The following is a 21,393-nucleotide window of genomic DNA, read 5'->3' on the forward strand; positions in this document are numbered from 1 at the left end:
CTCTACCAACTGAGCCAGTCAGGTGCCCTGAGAACTTTTTAAAAGTGCATACTCAGATGAAAAACTCAATACCTTAAAAGCCGCCCACTAGGTACATATATGGTTTCTGCCCCAATGATCTGCGTGAACATATAACTATATGTTCTTTCTGGAGTTAGCCAGCATCGGGGAAGCTTGCTCCTTCAGGAGTCTGAACAGAACTCTTTGGTTTTTGCTTCCATTCCCTCTGAAACTTATGGTGACAAGTACTTTGAGGGTCCCTTTGGATAAGACCCCCAAGCCAAACTCCCCTTTAGCAAGATGCAGAAGTACAGACACAAAGTCCAGGAAACAGCTTGCAGGAGAGATGAAATGAGGTCTGCCCACATTAGAATGCCACATTCCAATTTCAACTCTGTCAAGAATATGGTATATAACCTTGGGCCTCCATTTCCCCATCAATAGCAGATATGAAGAGAGCTACAGACCAACTATGTGATTTTCTAATTCACTCTTTCTGAGAAAGAAACCATGTCCCCTCCCATTGTCAAATTCACTTGCAACTAAGCAAGTGCTTGCTATGAAGCACTGCCCTTGCCTCTGGCCGAAGCGCTGCCCAGGGAGCTTGTGCAGTAGTACTTGTTCACTACGTGCCTACACTGGTCGCACCTGACTGTACAGCACCACTGGAATTTGCAGTTACAGCTGCTGACAGCCTCAGTTCTTCTCTCTTCCACCTGCAGGCCACACTCGGTGCATAGGCGCCCGCAGCTGTGTTGCTCCCACCTGGATGTGTTGTGGCTGTCCTGCAGACACTCTCGACCTTCTGTGCCATAGACGCCCAGACTGGAATTACGGGTACAGTAATCTGGTGATTCCTCTAAAAAGATCAGCTCAGCCTCTGCACTAGGAAGGAAGGCCTCAGTGGGGGCCCAGTGGCCCTCAGCACTGTTCCCAGCCCTCAACTGCCGCTTATCCATCTCAATTTTCAGGGCCTGCTTGTACTTGGCTTTCAGGTAGTCTCCCATTTCCCGGAAGTCAGCCAGCTGCAGCCAGCATGTCTGGATGCTGCAGCTCCCAGAGATGCCATGACATTTGCAGGTCCTTTTCATGATGGCTCTCACTGCCTATAGAGAGAGGAAGTGAGAGAGGACAAAAAATAAAATGACATTGGGTAGGGAAGACCAAAGGCTAATAATTCAATGGGATATTTTAGAGTTGTGCTTCTTAACTTTGGAATAGCATCAGAATTACTGGAGAGGCCTGTGGGAAATGCTCGTTCCTGGGCCCCACCTCAGATCTTCTCAATTAGAGTATTCAGGAGTGTAAAAGCCTTGTAAGGGTAATTTTATTTATTTTATTTATTTTTAAAAGATTTTATTTATTTATTCATGAGAGACACACACAGAGAGGCAGAGACACAGGCAGAGGGAGAAGCAGGCCCCATGCAGGGAGCCCGATGTGGGACTCGATCCCAGGACCCCGGGATCACACCCTGGGCCGAAGGCAGGTGCTCAACTGCTAAGCCACCTAGTCGTCCCTATAAGGGTAATTTTAAAGTGCTATTGGGTATTGTATGGGAAAATCAAGCAAGTGTTGAAGAAGTTGCAGGAATAGGAAACCGAGGCTCTAGGCCCATCTCCATCCCTTGTTGAGCTTGTTTCTCTCATTGGAATAAGAATGATCAAGAATGTTCCGGGTAAATTAAAGGAGAAAATATGATCATTGGCACTGTTATTGTCTTGAAGGTAGAGGCTGGAGTATTGGTGAGGGTTTGTCCTCTCCCAGTGGTAGGGGAGTCCATGCAGTCTGGACCTCTACCGGCAAGGCAATTACCCATGTGTGTGTAATTGCCTTGAAAATCTCTTCCCCTTGCCCTGGGCAATCAGGTCTTCCAGGTATGGGTTCACAGGGAAATTTTTATGCTCTTAGTTTTAAATCCAACTTGCTTGCCCTTGAATTCAGAACACTCCAGAAGTCTTAGGGGAAAACAGCCCCTCCAGAGAAGTCTAGATAAGTCCCAATCCCTAGAAATCCAGACAGATTTTAGGATACAATTTGGATGATCTCCCTCCCCTCCCCCATTAATTTCCTAGAATACACAGTTGAAATGTTTAAAATTTTGTCATGAAAGCAAGGCATTGCTACCGTATTGTCCTGTGTTCTCAGAAACATGCCTGCAGAAGGGGCTACATGGTAATGTTTCATAATAAGACTAAAGTAGAAGATCTGAGTTTATTGCCTGGTTCTGATGCTTATTAGTTGTATTGAACTGACTTTGTCATCCAGAGAATGGCGGTGGCCATCCCAGTCCTGTTAGGTGGTGTGAGGATGGCACATGGGTCTGAGACAGCTCTTGCTAGGTTGTAAAGGGCTGTGCACATGTGAGGTTATTGCCAGTAGTGATCCTGATAGTTCACTGGGGGGCTCCTATACCTACCAGCCTGCCTGCCCTGTTGTTGTGAAGGTTCATCAGGGCTCTGGCATCTTTTCCCTTTTCCAGGCTGTCCACAAAGAGTTTGGAGATCCTTTCCCCAAATTCCACATTGTCGCTGCAGCCTCCCCAGATCCAGCCATGACCTCCTACACATAAGGAAACAATAAGCCCTACATACTTCTTTTATTTTATAAGTAAATCAAACTTTATTATTATTATTATTATTTATTTATTTTTAAATTATTTATTTATTTATTTATGATAGTCACACAGAGAGAGAGAGAGAGAGGCAGAGACACAGGCAGAGGGAGAAGCAGGCTCCATGCACCGGGAGCCCGACGTGGGATTCGATCCTGGGTCTCCAGGATCGCGCCCTGGGCCAAAGGCAGGCGCCAAACCGCTGCGCCACCCAGGGATCCCTATTATTATTATTTAAAGATTTATTTATTTATTCACGAGAGACACAGACTGAGAGAGAGAGGCAGAGACATAGGCAGAGGGAGAAGCAGGCTCCATGCAGGAAGCCCGACGTGGGACTCCATCCCTGGTCTCCAGGATCACACCCTGGGCTGAAGGCGGCGCTAAATTGCTGTGCCACTGGGGCTGCCCAAGTCCTACATACTCTTCCTGGCTAAGTTTCAGAAGGGTCAAGGTTACTTTAGCTAACATAGCCAAACCATCCTCCAAGAGCCCTAGAAGCATGTAAAGCTGCAGGTGAGTGAGGGAAGTGGTGAGTGGGTAAGGTCCTTTCCCCAAAGCCAACTGCCTACCCTTCAGGTACTTTCCATCTCTAGGCAATTAGTCTTTCTACGCACAGTAAATGTAAGCATACTGAGCCTGGCCAAGATGATCTTACAGGTTCATTGCAGCTCACATATTCTGTAATTGTGCACCATTATCCTACAGTAGTCTTGTTAGAGCCATCTTCTCCCTCTTTGATGACAAATCCTAGTCTCTTAGATGGTCTACAAATAATTGAGTAGCTCTGGATTATGGCCAAGCTGTTCTCAGCCTGAAATATGAGGGTTAGCTTTAAACTGTCTTTGGCCTTCTCATTCCTCCATGTCTTGTTAGTTTTAGAGCTCAGTGCTACTTTGTGATCCTGGAATCAAGGACCCAGGCTCAACTCTTGGAATAGTATAGGTCCAGGAGCTCCCACCAAGAAGTTGCTGCTAGCATCTCGGTATTTGAGGGACCTGTGTCCCTTAGCCTTTCCCTGGAAGACGTTAACCTGCATGTAGCTCTGCATTCCTCGCTTCTTCCTACCCACACAGAGCACAGCTTACCTGTTTTTCCGTTTTTTGACTCATCACAGCCACAGTTTTCAAAGTCGCCCATGCTACAGTTCTTGGTGATGATGTACATGACTCCAGCAGAGCTGATGGCATGAATGAAAGAAGTCTCCCTGGTGGCTTTGGAGAGAAAGAGGGGACTGGAAACTTGGTGACCCAAAGCAGAGGCTTTAGAAAAGCAATTGTTTCTCTCCTCTGTCCCCTGTCCCTTTTGGGTTTAAAAGGATGCTCTTTCTGGGCATCTGGATGGTGCAGTCAGTTAAGCATCTGACTTTGGCTTGGGTCATGGTCCCAGGGTCTTTCTGGGCATCTGGGTGGTGCAATCAGTTAAGTATCTGACTTTGGTATGGGTCATGGTCCCAGGGTCCTGGGACTGAGCCCCACGTTGGGATTGCTGCTCAGTGGGGAGTTTGCTTCTCCTTCACCCTCTGACCCTCCCCCCACCACTCATGCTCTCTCTCTTTCAAGTAAATAAAATCTTACAAAAAAAAAGAGAGGATGCTTTTCTACTTGAGAGAACAATGCATGTCTTTCCAGCATCCTTACTTCATTCAGGTAGACAGTATCCCTATGGGGGTGGGGATAATAAAACCCAGAGAGGGAGTGATGGCACCAAGGCCACTCTCCTCACCACTTGTATTGGGACCAAGACACTGCTCTTCTAAAATCCAGCCTGGGCTTCTGTTCACTAGCCACTGCTTCCAGTCCTTGGGCAGTGGGGACTAAGGGCCATGAAGCTGGCTTAGCAAAGAGAGAAGGGCCTTTTCTTCCTTCTGACATAAAGCAGGAACTATTTAATAATAATAATGATCATGGCTACCACTTACTGAGCTCATATATTACTAAAAAACATTCTCCCGTTTCATTTCCACACACTCCACATTCCCACAGGAATCTGTAAAGAGAGTGTGGACTCTCTTCTTCCACATCTTCTTTACTCCCTTCCTGCCCCCCTTCTCAGGCAACTCTGTATTTTTTGTATATAAACGAACTTTATGCAAACTACTACACACAGAACCAACAGGTGCGCGCTCACACACACACACACACACACACACACACGAGATACAGCTCAATGTGATCTTTCAGCTTCTCTGTTGTTGGGAGTTTATGACAGCTGGGCAGATGGGAAACCCCTCAGCAGCTGCAAACACAGAGCCCTTTCCCTGTTTTTATTTCATGCAACTCAGTGCAAGGTAAGTGTATACAAATACACACATACAGCCCTGCATTTTAAAAATAGAGAAATGATTACATTTGTATGGAAATACCTTTGTATCCACCCCATGCAACCCTCCTAGTACTCCTGGGGAGCTAAATAGAGCTGGCCTCATTGACCCAATGACAACACTGGGGTTGAAAGAGGGGAGGGGTAACTCCGTCAAGGTTTCACAGCCAGGAAGTGGCAGGTCAGTAGATCACTGATAACCTTTTCATTTCATTGTGCATATACATGTCACACAAACGTACACACAAAACATACACGTGCAGCAAGCACACTACCACCATGCACAATATACCCCTTTGTGCGAGTGCACAACTTACCACTTCTCAGCCTGTTGTGAGTGGAGAGCTGGAGAGCACTTTCTGGGCAGTTCCAGCGTTCCCAAGCAAATTGGAATTTACACTCCTCTATGCCACTCTGGGCGCCCAGGGCCACGCTGGTGGTGTAGGTCAGATAGGCCTGGCAAAGGGAAAGTGCTATGAAGGTCAGCCCTGACTTGGGTCAGGGTCGTCCGTGGCTGCTGGGGGCAAGCAGGACTCAGGTGAGCTCGCTTTCCATGAAGGAACAATTATGGGTTCCTCTGGGTGGGTAACTTCCGTCACTGTCTCCCTCTCCTTCCCTCTTTTCTTTCCCCAAAAAGAGTTCCCTTAGGAACCTGGGTGGCTAAAAACAGAAGCCAGAGATCATCCTACCTTGGGACCTGTTATCAGGAAATTGTTCACTGACCTGTCAAAAAGAGAAAAAAATGAAGCAGCGGTGAATGGGAATGAGATCATGGGAGCTTCCTGGGTGGGGAAGGTGGATGGAAAGTACTTACCAGGCAGAGGCACTGAAGGTGGCGTAGCATATGCCCACGGCCACCCTGAGCATTAACAGGTCCCCCATGGCCCTGCTCACCCCCAGGGCGCCAGGTCCAGCCCAGGGGCAACTCCTGAGAAGTGAGGGGAGAGCAGGGTCTTTCTCGGTATTTATGTGGGAAAATTCTGAATGGCTAAAGGGAAAAACCAACAGCTCTTCTCATTTGTCCCTCCCTGGCAGGGCTGCAGGATCCACTGACCCAATGGGGGACCAGAAAGGAAGGACTCAGCCCCAAAGCCTCCAAGGAAAGCCCCGCCCCACCCCGCCCCACCAGCCCTTCTTCCCTCCCAGGCTGAACGAGGGGCTGAAGCCTTTCCCTACCCTTGAGGTTTCTTTCCTCTATAGATCAGACTGCTCTCTTTCTGCTACATGGCTCAATTTCTTAGAATCTTGGAGCCTAGAGCAGATGAGGTTCCTAACCCTGAAGGTAGGTCACTAGTTCCTGTGAGCTACCGTGTCTTCATCTGTCACCCGGACTTCACTCTTTGTACTGCCTTCTTCCCCAAGTGTTCCTACTTACAGGGGGAACCCTATTTGGTGCACCCTCCTACTCATTTTACCAAAGTACATGAATACACCTTTCCTATTTCCTTCCTTGGTGGCTGTAAAGTTGTGGAATCATGGGACCATGGAGCAGAAACATTTCAGAGCCCGTCTCCATAACAGGCCCTTCTACCACATTCTAAGTTCTGGCTAATTTCCTTCATTCCTAGGAGGGTTTATCATTTTATATGTGAAAATCAACCTTTGGGCCACCCAGGGCTGTATTTGAAAAAATGAATGCCCTTTTCACATCACTTTGTTGCTAGGATATCAGCTCCTTAGGCAGGAATTTCTTTTATTTAATTTTTTGTTATTATTATTATTATTTTAAGTAATTTCTGTGCCCAACTTGGGGCTTGAACTCATGAACCCAAGATCAAGAGTGACACAATCTGGGCAGCCTGGGTGGCTCAGTGGTTTAGTGCCGCCTTCAGTCCAGGGCGTGATCCTGGAGACCCAGGATCGAGTCCCATATCGAGTCCCATGTCAAGTCCCATGTCGGGCTCCTTGCATGGAGCCTGCTTGTGTCTCTGCCTCTCTCTCTCTCTCTCTCTCTCTCTCTCTCTCTCTCTCTCTGTGTGTGTGTGTGTCTCTCATTAATAAATAAATAAAAGCTTTAAAAAAAAAAAAGAGTCACACAATCTACCAACTGAGCCAGCCAGGCACCCCAGGAATCCCTCCTTTAGATTCACTTAAGTGCTTGAGAAGATGCCTGGATGACAAACAAATTAATGAAAGAAATTTGTGATCACTACCTAATAGGGACCTGAGGCACCATTTAGGTAGGTTTGGGGTCAAGGAGTCAAGATCTTCCTTGGTTGATGGAGCTCTTTTCTAGGGCTGGGGAAGGCAGTCCAGAGAGACTCAGAGGAAAATACAAACAGGAGGTCACCATCCTGACTCATTTCCATGGTATCCAGATCACATCCCAGCCCCCCAGGGCCTGATTTGGGTGAAAAAGGGAGCTCAGACATCCCCTCATCAAAGGAGTTCCAGGAGCCAAGGAGTCTTCTGGCTTTTTTACTTTTTAGGGCAGTGCATTCAAATTATGGGCTAGGATTGGTGTCATTCTGTAAACTGCTACCTGTTACTAAGTACAGAAATGAAAATATTAAGAAATTTTAAAAAATATTTTATTTTATTCATGAGAGACATAGAGAGAGGCAGAGACACAGGCAGAGGGAGAAGCAAGCTCCATGCAGAGAGCTCGATGTGGCACTCGACCCCAGGACCCCGGGATCATGTCCTGAGCTGAAGGCAGACACACAGCCTCTGAGCCACCCAGGTGTCCCAGTATTTAGAAATTTTTACAATGATTTGATGTAGTGATTTTATTTTACTTTTTTTTTTTTTGCTATTTTTAAAATGCAATTTTATTAATTTAATTTTTTTAAAAGTAGTCTCCATGCCCAGCCTGGAACCCAACATAGGGCTTAAACTCACAACCCTGAGATCAAGACCTGAGGTGAGATCAAGAGTTGGACGTTTAACCAACTGAGCCACCCAGGTGCCCTGATGTATAATTTTAGATATGTTGAATCTAATAATAAGACATTTGGGTTCCTATTTTGTATATATTTTTTCCTCTTACATTTTTGTAAGAGGTTGGGCATAAATGTCACAAAAGCAAAATGTCTTTAATGGACTTAAAGCTTGGCCTCTGAGCCCAGCAAGCTATCTTCCTTTGCTTGGTTGTGGGCTCCTCTCCTTGGGGAAAAGAAGTATCTGAGACTTGAGTCACTTGGGAAAAGCCCCAAAATTTGTTTACTATTTTCTCCAGTCAAGAATCTAATGTTTAACTTTTCCTTCTTAAGAACGTTTAACTTGAAAAAAAAAAAAAAATAAAAAAAATAAAAAAAAAAAAAATAAAAAAAAAAAAAGAACGTTTAACTTGGGCAGCCCCGGTGGCACAGCAGTTTAGAGCCGCCTGCAGCCCGGGTTGTGATCCTGGAGACCTGGGATCGAGTCCCATGTTGGGCTCCCTGCATGGATCCTGCTTCTCCTTCTGCCTGTGACTCTGCCTCTCTCTCTCTCTCTCTCTATGAATAAATAAATAAAATCTTTAAAAATAAATTAAAAGAAAAGAATGTTTAACTTTTCCTTCAACTGCTTAACAGACTAAGCCACACAGGTGTCCCTCTCCTTTAAAAAAAAAAAAAGGTTCCATGCCCAACGTGGAGCTTGAACTTACAACCCTGAGATTAAGACTAAACTCTATGGACTAAGCCAGCCACATGCTCCTATCTCTTTAGTTTAGTTTTTTTTTTTTTAAAGATTTTATTTATTTATTCATGAGAGACACAGAGAGAGGCAGAGACATAGGCACAGGAAGAAGCAGGCTCCCCATGGGGAGCCTGATGCGGGACTCAGTCCTGGGACCTTGGAATCATGCTCTGAGCTGAAGGCAGTGACCCAAAGGCAGATGCTCAACCACTGAACCACAGGGATAGGCATCCCTATCTCTTTAGTTTTTAAGTGATGATCCAACTCTTTGTTTTTCTTTTCCAGAGAGGGAGATCTGGATCTGAAGACCAGAGCAGATGATGACAGGGAGATAGAGTGGTGCTAGCACAAGGCCATAATGTCTCTGAACCAGTGATGTGCTGATAGACAGGTATTTAACAACCAGTTCTGGTGCATCAGGAGCCATGATTGGTAGTGTTTGCTGATTTCCATGGTGTAAATACTCCCACCATGGCCTTTTTCAAACTACCAACATGGGCTTGGGAAGAGATGAACAGTACCACATCATTATGTAATATTCTATCATATAGCTATAATAGATGTAAATTACCTTAAGAGTATTGATAATAGGGGCAGCCTGGGTGGCTCAACCGTTTAGTGCCACCTTCAGCCCAGGGCGTGATCCTGGGAACCCGGGATCCAGTCCCTCAGTCCCTCGTAGGGCTCCCTGCAGGGAGTCTGCTTCTCCCTCTGCCTGTCTCTGCCTCTCTCTCTCTCTCTCTCTCTGTGTGTGTGTCACTCATGAATAAATAAATAAATAAAAAATCTTAAAAAAAAGAGTGTAGATAGTAGTAAAATATCAGAAAGTAATGAGGAAAAGATGAATTTTGAGTACTTGTTCTCTTTGTTTTTATTGGTTACGAAACTTAATTTTTTAAAAAAGATTTTATTTATTTATCCATGAGTGACACACATAGAGAGAGAGGCAGAGACACAGGCAGAGGGAGAAGCAGGCTCCATGCAGGGAGCCCGACGTGGGACTCGATCCCGGGTCTCCAGGATCAGGCCCTGGGCCAAAGGCAGCGCTAAACTGCTGAGCCACCCGGGCTGCTCAAGGTTTTATTTTTAAGTAATCTCTATCCCCAACATGGAGCTTGAACTCATGACCCCAAAATCAAGAGTCACATGCTATACCAACTGAGCCAACCAGGCTCCCCCATGTAATTTAATTTTTAATAATGACTGTGTTTAACAACCAGTTTGCAAAATTCCTGTCCCAGCTTTCTGAACTGGGACAAACTACCCCCCAGCACACCATTAGAGCCCTGTGTCCTCCCTCTAGGCCACTGGGAGATACAGTGCAAAAGATTTCTATGTGGAATTGAACACCATCTATTTATCATTTCGTTATATGCAAGGCTTTCACTCTTGCTGAGCCATAAATCTTGCTACCTGCCCTCAAGGAGCTTAGTACCTAGTAAACAGTAAATAGAGGTTTAGGTGTATATTTAACTATGATGAATGAACAAATGCATGTACCTCTGGAAAGGTGTTCATAGAACTAGAAAGGAAGTAGGATCAGATAGTCTTTTTTTTTTAAAGATTTTATTTACTTATTTATTCATGAGAGACACACACAGAGAGGCAGAGACACAGGCAGAGGGAGAAGCAGGCTCCATGCAGGGAGCCTGACTTGGGACTCGATCCCAGGTCTCCAGTATCACACCCTGGGCTGAAGGCGGCGCTAAACCGCTGAGCCACAGGGGCTGCCCAGGATCAGATAGTCTTAAAGGCCCCCTCTACCTCTACTGTTCAAGGATGTTGAATTTTCAAGAATCCTAGGGAAAGCTCTGGGGACTATAATCAATGAGGAATAAGCCAGAGTTGCCCTTGTGGTGCCCAGCTTCAGGAAATCTAGAGGCCATCCAAAGAACAGTAGAGTATCTGAGCTAGAGGGTCCCATTTTATGAACTACATGAAGCCCAGAGAGAGGAGACATCTCATGGTTACACAGTGAGTTGAGGCCAAGAACACTTGGATCCTACCATCCTGGTTTGCTCCAGATTGAAAGATTTCCCATAGAGTGGAACTTTCAGTGCTTACATCTGGACAGTGTTGGGCAAACTGGGTGATTGGTCACCCTACAACGATGATGGTGTGCATCCTAGATCAATGTTTCTTTCCGATTGCACACTCTCACTAAACTCCTAAATTCCTGGTTCCCCTACTTTTCTTTTCCAGGCTCCTTCCAGGGCCCTGACCCTACTGGCACCACTTAGATTGTGGAGCAAGTTGGAATGGGGGCAGTAGAGTGAGTGGGTGGAGGTAGCCAAAAATACCAGAAGAGAAAGAGAGATAGGATTTCTGACTTTTTACACTCCTCTGCTAATTAGATAAGGGGGGATAGAGCAGGGCGGGGAGAATATACCTCCATGCATATTATTCTAAAGTGTGACACTGAGCAGAGCTCAGGGACTTTCAATCTCTGGTCTCCACCCCTTCTCCTTGGAGGTTGGTCTCTTCCCACTCCCTGGGGATCCTCAACTCCCAGTCAGAATGCCACAGCTGCTTGAACCCTGGACCCTCCCTTTGGTCCCCCCAATTTAACTTCAATGACTTGCAAAGTTCCTCCACATAGAGTATGTCCAAGGAAGGAAGAGGAGCATACTTTAAGTTCTCTGTCTCTCAGATCCAGAGTTCCAGGTGTGGGGAAGAAAAAAAGGGGGCCTCCTGTATGGGAAATGGAAACAGTTGGTTGTCTGTTGAACACATGGGCTTGTGAGGGCTGGGGTCCATCAGAGGATCTAAATCTGCAAGCTATTACTGTTTCATGTTTGAAGATGCTTCCTTCATCATTGTGAAAGCTCTGTAGGGTAGGCTTTGTAAATCCCAATCACAGGGGGATCTCTCAAGGGACAACAGCATGTTTCTCCCATTGGATGGAGAAGCCCAGATGGCAGAAGGTATATCTTCACTATTAGCCTTGGAAGGTTTGGAGTTGGAGGAGCTCCTCTGAAGAGAGATATCAGGTGGTTAAAACTTCTTTATTTTGTTTTTTTATTCTCTCACCATTCTTAATTCCCATCTCTGAGCCTTGGATAGGACACAGAAATTCCCAATTAATGTTTTTCAGTTGATTGTTGGGGAAGAAAGTATGGAGATGATTGTGGGATTTTATTAGTTTTCAGAGAAGTATTCATCCATCTATTCATTCTAAAAAAAATTTATCTACTTGAATTCAGGCCAGGACTCAACACTTATGAGTCTAATAGGAATTACCCTTAGCTGATTTTTTTTAAAATTATTTATTTATTTATGATAGTCACACACACACAGAGAGAGAGGCAGAGACATAGGCAGAGGGAGAAGCAGGCTCCATGCACCGGGAGCCTGACGTGGGATTCGATCCCTGGTCTCCAGGATCGCGCCCTGGCCCAAAGGCAGGCTCTAAACCGCTGCGCCACCCAGGGATCCCCTTAGCTGATTTTTTTTTAAAGATTGTATTTATTTATTTGAGAGTGAGTGAGAGAGCATGAGCAGTGTGTGTGTGTGGGGGGGTGGGGGGTGGGGGGTGGGGGAGGGGGTTGCTAAGGGAGAAACAGGGACCATGACACAGAGCTCAATCCTGGGACCCCAGGACCATGACCTGAGCCAAAGGCAGATGTTTAACCAACTGAGCCACCCAGGAGTCTCTTAGTTGATGTTTTAATCCCAGACAAGTTTTCGGTCTGGTCTGAGAGAGACGTTTAAACAATTTATAATAATACGATGAGATAAATTACTTTGGTGGAGTAAGGAATGAAAACAATGAGAAAAAGTCCATAGAATGGGACTTCTGATGGAGACCTGCCATCTGGTGACTGTAGATGGTACAACAGGCTTCTTGTTGCTCTGATGGAAGCTTCACTACTGTAATTTCAGCCTGTATGAACGAACCTGCCTGATGGATGGCCAGCCCATTGGTTGGTACGGTGGGGCACATACAGTAAAGCTTCTAAAATGATCTCCATCCTTGAAAAACTTGTGCTTGTGAATATAAGGCATAATTAAGGTAGTTATCAGCCAAACAAATACTTGATGTGCATGCATGAACAAATGAACTTTAAAAAATTTTGTATATATGATTCATGCTCGTTACCAAAATATTAAACAAAATGTAAATACATAATCTAAAAAATGAGTCTCACCCATCCATTCCCTGTAGATAACCATTATGAATTTTAGTGTGGATTCTTTTTTCTGCATGTTGATATATACATGTTATTTTAATTTAATTTAATTTAGCTTTATTTATTTATTTATTTATTTATTTATTTATTTATTTATTATTGTTTAAAAAAGATTTTATTTATTCATGAGAGACACAGAAAGAGAGAGGCAGAGACATAGGCAGAGGGAGAAGCAGGTTCCATGCAGGGAGCCCGATGTGGGACTCGATCCCAGGTCTCCAGGATCAGGCCCTGGGCTGAAGGTAGCACTAAACCACTGAGCCATTTGGGCTGCTCTGTTATTTAATTTTTAAAGTAGACTCCATGCCCAACTTGGGGCTTGATAGAACTCATGATTCTGAGTCCAAGAGTCACATGCTCTACCACCTGGGCCAGCCAGGTTCCCTTATACATATGTAATTTAAAAAGTAGAACTGTTATTATTCCTCAGCTTGGTTTTGAATTTTTCCTCAGGACCCCTTTCTGTGACACTACAAAACAATTGACCTTATTTTTTCTTAATTTTTATATTAAATAAAAAACATGCTCCTAAAAGTTAAGTTTTATAGGATTTAAGAAAAGCACAGCCTTCAATTATATCCCATTTTTTCCTCTTAAGAAGCAACCACTTTCAATTCTTTTTATTTGTTGCTATTAGTATTACTTCCATATTTCTTTTTTTATATTTATATTTTTATTTATTATTATTATTATTAATTTTTATGATTTTATTTATTTATTCATGAGAAACACAGAGAGGAGAGAGAGAGAGGTAGAGACACAGGCAGAGGGAAAAGCAGGGAGCCCGACATAGGACTGGATCCCGGGTCTCCAGGATCACGCCCTGGGCTGAAGGTGGCGCCAAACCGCTGAGCCACCTGGGCTGCCCCATATTCTTTTTTTTAAAAGATTTTATTTTACTTTTTGAAATTTATTTATTTATTTATTTATTTATTTTTTAAATTTTTGTTTTAATTAAAATTTTTTTTTAAAGATTTATTTATTTATTCAGAGAGAGAGAAAGGCAGAGACACAGGCAGAGGGAGAAGCAGGCTCCATGCAGGAAGCCCGATGTGGGACTGGATCCCAGGTCTCCAGGATCACACCCCAGGCTGCAGGAGGCGTCAAACCGCTGCGCCACCGGGGCTGCCCTAAATTAAAAAAATTTTTAATTTTACTTTTAAGATTTTGTTTTTAAGTACTCTACACTCATTTGGACTTGAACTCACAACCCCAAGGTCAAGTGTCACATGCTCAACCAACTGAGCCAGCCAGGTACCCCTACTTCTATATTTCTAAATAAAATATATTTGAATCCTATTTATTAATTTCTCAATTTTAGGTATTACCTGTTGACTTCCCACCATGGAAGTTGAGGATTTGCCTCTCTTTTCTTTCTCCATCTACCAAATAGAAATCCATCTTTTTCATTCTCTCATCTCCCAAGATAGTTAAATTATAATTTTACTTAGGAAAGTGTTCAGTGTTTACACTATGATTATATAAATACTATTTAGAGGAGGGGCATGTGGTAAACCAGCCTTACTTTTCTTTCCCTACAAGTCTTTCTGTCTTGCCTGGAATGAATAGTTTTCTTTTCTTTTGTTGTTTGCTTCTTTTCTATGTAGTTATTACCACTTCAGCCCCTAATTGTGCCACTCTTCTAAAACGCCTCTCAAGACACTGAATTCTCATACCCTCTCCAGTCGGGCTGAGCTGTTTCTCTGCATACTGAAAAGCTGTCATTTGAGTATCTTTTTTCACTATCAGGATAGGGTTCACTTTGCTTCTCCACTTTGTTATACATCCTGTTTCTTAAATATTATGTCTTTTTATCTCTGTTTACTCCCTCATTTTGGTGGGTAACATATTTTAGTAGCTTCCTGAGAATGGGTGCATAGGAAACACATTTTTTGAGACCTCACATGTCTGAAAATCTTTATTCTACTCTCACTTGTTGATACTTAAATTTTTTCTTAGATTAATATATTGGTAGGGTATAGAGTTGTAGGTTGGAAATAATTTTCCCATGCAATGTTGAAGTCATTCTTCCAATATCTTCTAGTTTCCAGTATTGCTGTTGAGAAATTTATGCCATTTTGAATGCTAGTCTTATATAGGTTACCTGTGCTTCTTCCCCCTACTCCCTTTGGAAACTTGTAGAAACTTTTCTTTATCCTCAGCATACTGAAATTCCACAATGATGTGGCTTTGGTTTACAACTTTTTTATTTCTTGTTTAGTACTCATGCATTCTTTCAGTCTGTAAACATATGTCTTTTTGTTTTGGTAAACTTTCTTGTATTATTTCTTTGATAGTTTCTTTCCTTTCATTTTCTATGTTCTTTTTTTTTTTAAATCTTTTTTAATTTTTATTTATTTATGATAGTCACAGAGAGAGAGAGAGGTAGAGACACAGGCAGAGGGAGAAGCAGGCTCCATGCACCGGGAGCCCGATGTGGGATTCGATCCCGGGTCTCCAGGATCGCGCCCTGGGCCAAAGGCAGGCACCAAACCGCTGCGCCACCCAGGGATCCCGTCATTTTCTATGTTCTTTTTCTACAATTGTATTTGTATGTTTGTGTGAGGATAACAGACTTCCTTGGCTGATCCTTTCATTTTCTCATTTTATCTCTTCTTGCCTGGACTCCATCTGTTTTTGTTTTGTTTTATTGGTTTATTATCTAGGAGGAATTCCTCAACTTTTCTTCCAAGCTTTATTTTTTTTTTTGTTTACTTATTTATTTTTAGATAGAGAGTGTGTGTGCTGGGTAGAGTGGGGGGAGGAGCAGAGGGAGAGGGAGAGAATCTTAAGCAGGCTCCACACCCAGTGCAAAGCCTGACATGGGGCTCAAGCTCATGACCCTGAGATCATGACCTGAGCCAAAATTGAGTCAGATGTTTAACTGACTGACTCACCTTGGCACCCCATCTTCCAACCTTTAGATTACATTCTTTTAAATTCTGCATCAAATCTTTAATATCTAAGAATTTTCTCTTATTCTTTGAATAATGCTTAAAAAAATAGTATTCTGGGGTGCCTGAAAGGCTTAGTTGGCAATAAGATCATTACCAGAGTGGAAATCAAGAGTTGGATGCTTACCTGAGTTATCCAGGTGTCCCACCCTGACTGACATTTTTTTTTAAAGATTTTATTTTTTTATTTATTCATGAGAGACACAGAGAAAAAGAGAGGCAGAGAGAGAAGCAGGTTCCATGGAGGAAGCCCAACGTGGGACTCGATCCCAGGTCTCCAGGATCACACTGTGGGCCGAAAGCAGGCACTAAACTGCTGAGCCACCCAGGCTGCCCCTGACTGACATTTTTATTTTATTTTATTTTTAATTTTTTTATTTACTTAGGATAGTCACAGAGAGAGAGAGAGAGAGGCAGAGACACAGGCAGAGGGAGAAGCAGGCTCCATGCACCGGGAGCCTGATGTGGGATTCGATCCCAGGTCTCCAGGATCGCGCCCTGGGCCAAAGGCAGGCGCCAAACCGCTGCGCCACCCAGGGATCCCCTGACTGACATTTTTAAAAGATTACTCTGACTGCTGTGTGGACAATGAGTTGGTGGTGGAGGTGGTGCCAAAGATATTGGCAGATCTCTCTTAAGAAAACCTGACCAGTTCTTGGTACTTAATTTACCATTCTTCCTCATTCCTCCTCAGTTCTTAGCATTTTTCCAGCCTATGTGACTGGAGAGAAAGGCGATGGCATGACCTGAGAAATCAGGGCTTCTTTTGGGGAGAAAAGTGATGGCAGCAAAGCCCAATGGAAATGTTTGGGAGCTGGAAATTTGGCTGAGGAGCTGCAGAGCAAGGACAGAATTTTAAGTGTCTAGATTTCAGATCTCCTATGGAGAAGGAACAGTTGAAGCTGTGAGATTGTATGAACCATCTGAGAGAGGGGATTCAGAGAAAAGAGTAGAAGACCCAAGCAATGCCAGCAAAAGAAGCAGAGGGACAGTACTGTAAGGTTGCAGCACCAGGGCAGTGCAGAAATGCAGGACTACTTAAGCCAGAGTGCCAGCTGAGAGGTGAACACAACAGCAAAGGAGGAGCTATGCCAGGTTGGAATCCTCACAAAGGGTTGCGGCAGAAACAGGACTTGAACAGATATTTATTTATTTATTTATTTATTTATTTATTTATTTATTTATTTATTTTTAAGATTTTATTTTATTATTTATTCATGAGAGACACACACACACACACAGAGACAGAGACACAGGCAGAGGGAGAAACAGGCTCCATGCAAGGAGCCCAATGCGGGACTCGATCCGGGACTCCAGGATCATGCCCTGGGCCAAAGGCAGGTGCCAAACCATTGAGCCACCCAGGGATCCCCTTGAACAGATCTTGAAGGACAGGTAGACTGACTAGGTTGATGGAGATGAAAGCAGGGATTTCCAGGCTAAAAAGCCCAAGAACTGGCACTTGGGTGGCTCAGTCGGTTAAGTGTCTGCCTTTGGCTCAGGCTGTGATCCTGGGGTCCTGGGACTGAGTTCTGCTTTGGGCTCCCTGCTCAGCGGGGAGTCTGCTTCTCCCTCTGCTGTTCCCCCTGCTTGTACTCTCTCTCTTTGTGCCAAATAAATAAATAAAATCTTAAAAAAAAAGAAGCCCAAGGACCAAGGTATAACAGAAATTTCTGACTATTGAGTATGTGTGCAAAGTCAGGGTGTTGTTGGGAGTTTGTGAGAGGAGGCTTCAGTCAGGAAATCATAGGTGATAAATGTGTGTAGAAGGAGCTGAATCAGTTAGTTGATCAACATGTATATTTTTTTTTTAGCATCCCTGCAAACTGTGCCCCAGGTCAGGCTCTGTGACTATATCTGTGAACCAAGAAACCAAGGCTCTGTACGTCAGAGCACACCCATTAGCAAATCAGACAGGTCTTCACAGGCAAGCAGAGGTGTTCAGACTTTATTTTATGAGACACTGCTCTCATGGGACCCTATAATGGGAGCTGGTTGGAAGGATGTCCCCAGCTTGTGGGGACATGACAGGGAGTGTAGGTAGAGGAGATGCAGACTGGTGAAGAGTTTGCATGTGCATGTGAGCCTGAACTGTGAACATAGACTAGGATGGGTGCACTGGAAAGGCAGGGAAGTGGTTGGAATTTCTGAGAAAGTATTTTTCTTTGGAGAGATTGATGGCTGATTCATTAACCTTTGCAAGGGATATTTGCATGTAATGAGAGTAAAATCTTTGGCTAAGCTGCAGGAATTAAACTCTGATGATGGAATTTTTTTTTAAGATGGTATTTATTTATTCATGATAGACATAGAGAGAGAGAGGCAGAGACACAGGCAGAGGGAGAAGCAGGCTCCACGCAGGGAACCCAATGAGGGACTCGATCCCGGGACTCCAGGATTGCGCCCTGGGCCAAAGGCAGGCGCCACACCGCTGAGCCACCCAGGGATCCCCGATGGAATTTTAAAAAAATATTTTATTTATTTATTCATGAGAGACAGAGAGAGAGAGAGAGGCACAGACACAGGCAAAGAGAGAAGCAGGCTTCATGAAGGAAGCCCGATATGGGACTAGATCCTGGGACCCCAGGATCCTGCCCTGAGCCTAAGGCAGACACTCAACCACTGAGCTACAGAGGTGTCCCCCCAATGGAATTTTTAAAAACATTTTATTTATTTATTCATGAGAGACACACACAGAGAGAAGCGGAGACATAGGCAGAGGGAGAAGCAGGCTCCATGCAGGGAGCCTGACGCGGGACTTGATCCTGAGACTTCTGAAGCACACCCTGGGCCAAAGGCAGAGCTAAACTGCTGAGCCACCGGCGCTGCCCTGATGATGGAATTATTGACTTGAGTGAGTAAGAAGAGGTGTTTGTTGGAGGGACAGCACAGAACCATCCCTGGCCTTGAAATAACACCTTTTCAGGAGCTGTCTACTTACTCAAAGGCTAACTCTTACCTTCCATGTGATATGAGGAATACTGCTTTGCTCTCTGAACATCATTTTGACCACTGAGATGCAGTCATAGGACTTCTTGGTTTTATGGAAATAAACTCATGCCCTCCCAATTCCTCAAGGACTGTCACCCTGCTTGCCCTGCAGACTCAACTTTCCTAGAGAAAACAAGGGAAAGGAAATGAAGAGAAATAGGCAATAGGGAGGAGCACACAGAGCACAAAAATTCTGTGTAAGACTTGAAAGGGAAGTTAAAGGAAACAAACAAACTTTCTTCTTGAGCTTGGGATCAGCAGGGAATGATGCAGCTTCCTGAAGATATTTATAGAAAGCACTGGACAAGCAGAATCAAGAAGCAGAATGACCAACTCATGTTTTTCCCTGGACTTGCCCAAGTTTGACACCAAGGTTTCCATATTCTGGGAAAACTGAGGCAATTGATCATCCCATTAGGAGGCCTGGTATTCTATCTCTGCATCTGCCATTGAGTCTTCCCTTTGAGCCTGAGGGTTCCCCCTCATTTGGTAAAGTATAGTACCTGGACCACGTGATATCAGAGAGCCCTTCCATCACTAATGGAACAATACAGAAATTTGCCCAGGCCGCCCTGACGTCCACTTTCTGTGGGAGCTTGTCTTGAATGTGGGCAGAACCAGTGTCACCACCAGAAGGTTCACCCAAGGGCTAGAGGACCACCAAATTCTTACAAAGACTCTTCTTTCTTAAAGATTAGAACTTTTTTTTTTTAAAGATTTTATTTATTCATGAGAGAGATAGGGAGAGGGGCAGAGACGCAGACAGAGGAAGAAGCAGGCTCCTTGCAGGGAGCCCAATGCGGGACTCGATCCCGGGACCCCAGGACCACAACCTGAACTGAAGGCAGACGCTCTGAGCCACCCAGGCATCCCATGATTCTTGAAGTATTTAAAACCCATGGGATTTGTCTATTTTCACTTTTTAAATTTTGCCAAAAGAAAAAATGAGGTCCAGAAGGACTCTTTCCAATGTCACGTGAACTTGGCTGGCAATAAAACTAAATATTAAATCTTTGTCAGATGAGAAAAGCGCTAGATGGAACCTCTGTTTCCCCACTGTATCTATCTTTCTTTCTTTCTTTCTTTCTTTCTTTCTTTCTTTCTCTTTCTTTCTTTTTTCTTTTTTTACCAGTCCAATATTTATTAGAACTTTTCATGGAGAAACATGCAGCTTTCATTTGAGTGGATGCCATGCTTCCTGATGGCACAACATCCATCATAGCCTGTGGAGTCAGTGCTCTCCCATAGGAACAAAATGCCTTGCCCTGAAAGAAGATGGAGAACTGTATTCATGCTGGGTGCTTAACTCCTGTGTACCCACTCATTCTGATGCCTGGTTCTCTTTCCTTCCTCAGAAAGCCTGAAACCCTGGGTGCATAGCCAAAACTCTCCAGCTACTCCAGAAATGAACACTGCACTGATTTTTTAAAAAAGATTTTATTTATTTGTTCATGAGACACACAGAGAGAGGCAGAGACATAGGCAGAGGGAGAAGCAGGCTCCCTTGGGAAACCTGTTGCAGGACTCGATCCCAGGACCCCGGGATCACGATCTGAGCCAAAGGCAGATGCTCAAACATTGAGCCCCCCAGGCACCCCAAACACTGTGCTGATTTTGCACTGAGGCAGACTTGGTTTCAAATCCCCTTTCTGCTACTTACTATCCGGGTGGCCTTGTTGTGCAAGTTTTTGTGCTTCCACAGCTTGGGTTTGTGCATCTATAAACTAGGCACAATGCCATCATACTCACAGTAAAGGTAAACATTAGCTAATAATATGCGGCCAACGGATTGTTCAACATGGTGAATGCAGAAGGACCTAAAGCAAGGCATGTTGTAGTTTCAAGCTGGGTTGTCCAGGAAGCAAACTCTAAGATGGAGAGTAGCAGGCAGGGTGTTTATGAGACAGTGCTCTTGGGGTCGACACTTACAGAAGGAAGGAGAAGGAAACAAGATGGGGCAGAGGAAGAAGTGGGCTGTGTTGCAGGCCCAGGGAAGACCTCAGCTGACCTCCCATGGGGAGCTGTAGAGCTGGGATGAGCCTTCAGAACTTGCCAATTGTGGTGAGGGAGCCGGACCTTTCGTACTCCCATGTTGTCGCTTATGCAGTACAGGCTGTCCTGGAGGTTTTCTTCAGCCAAAGCATTCTCCAAAGAGGACTGATAGCTGAGGGTCATGGCAGCATTCCCAGAAGCTGAGGGAGATAAGTCCTGCATTCTTTTTTTTTTTAAATTTATTTATTTATTCATGAGAGACACAGAAAGAGACAGAGAGAGGCAGAGACACAGGAGGAGGGAGAAGCAGGCTCCATGGAGGAAGCCCAATGCGGAACTCGATCCCGGGATTCCGGGATCACGCCCTGAGCCAAAGGCAGGTGCCAAACCACTGAGCCACCCAGGGATCCCTAAGTCCTGCATTCTTGAAGAGGGGTCTGGATTGTACAGTATAGCATTCATCACTCCCACACTCCAGATCTTGCGTAAATATCTCAGGGGCGCCTGGCTGGCTCAGTTGGAATAGCATGTGACTCTTTTTTTTTTTTTAATTTTTATTTATTTATGATAGTCAGAGAGAGAGAGAGAGAGAGAGAGAGAGGCAGAGACATAGGCAGAGGGAGAAGCAGGCTCCATGCACCGGGAGCCCGACGTGGGATTCGATCCTGGGTCTCCAGGATCGCGCCCTGGGCCAAAGGCAGGCGCCAAA

At 44.5% G+C, this 21,393-nt stretch overlaps 1 protein-coding gene across 1 annotated transcript; it reads right to left on the reverse strand.

The window, feature by feature from the left end:
- Positions 1-557: 557 nt before the first annotated feature.
- WNT8A (Wnt family member 8A) lies at positions 558-5,818 on the reverse strand. Its single transcript, XM_055301516.1, has 6 exons — positions 5,751-5,818; positions 5,626-5,659; positions 5,254-5,392; positions 3,703-3,828; positions 2,420-2,562; positions 558-1,106 (listed from the first exon to the last, which is right to left on the reverse strand). Exons 1-6 carry the CDS (start codon positions 5,816-5,818, stop codon positions 558-560), a joined length of 1,059 nt encoding a protein of 352 aa, XP_055157491.1.
- Between the last annotated feature and the right edge of the window lie 15,575 nt (positions 5,819-21,393).

The sequence above is a fragment of the Nyctereutes procyonoides genome, unplaced genomic scaffold, assembly GCF_905146905.1.
Source record: "Nyctereutes procyonoides isolate TBG_1078 unplaced genomic scaffold, NYPRO_anot_genome, whole genome shotgun sequence".
NCBI lineage: Eukaryota > Metazoa > Chordata > Mammalia > Carnivora > Canidae > Nyctereutes > Nyctereutes procyonoides.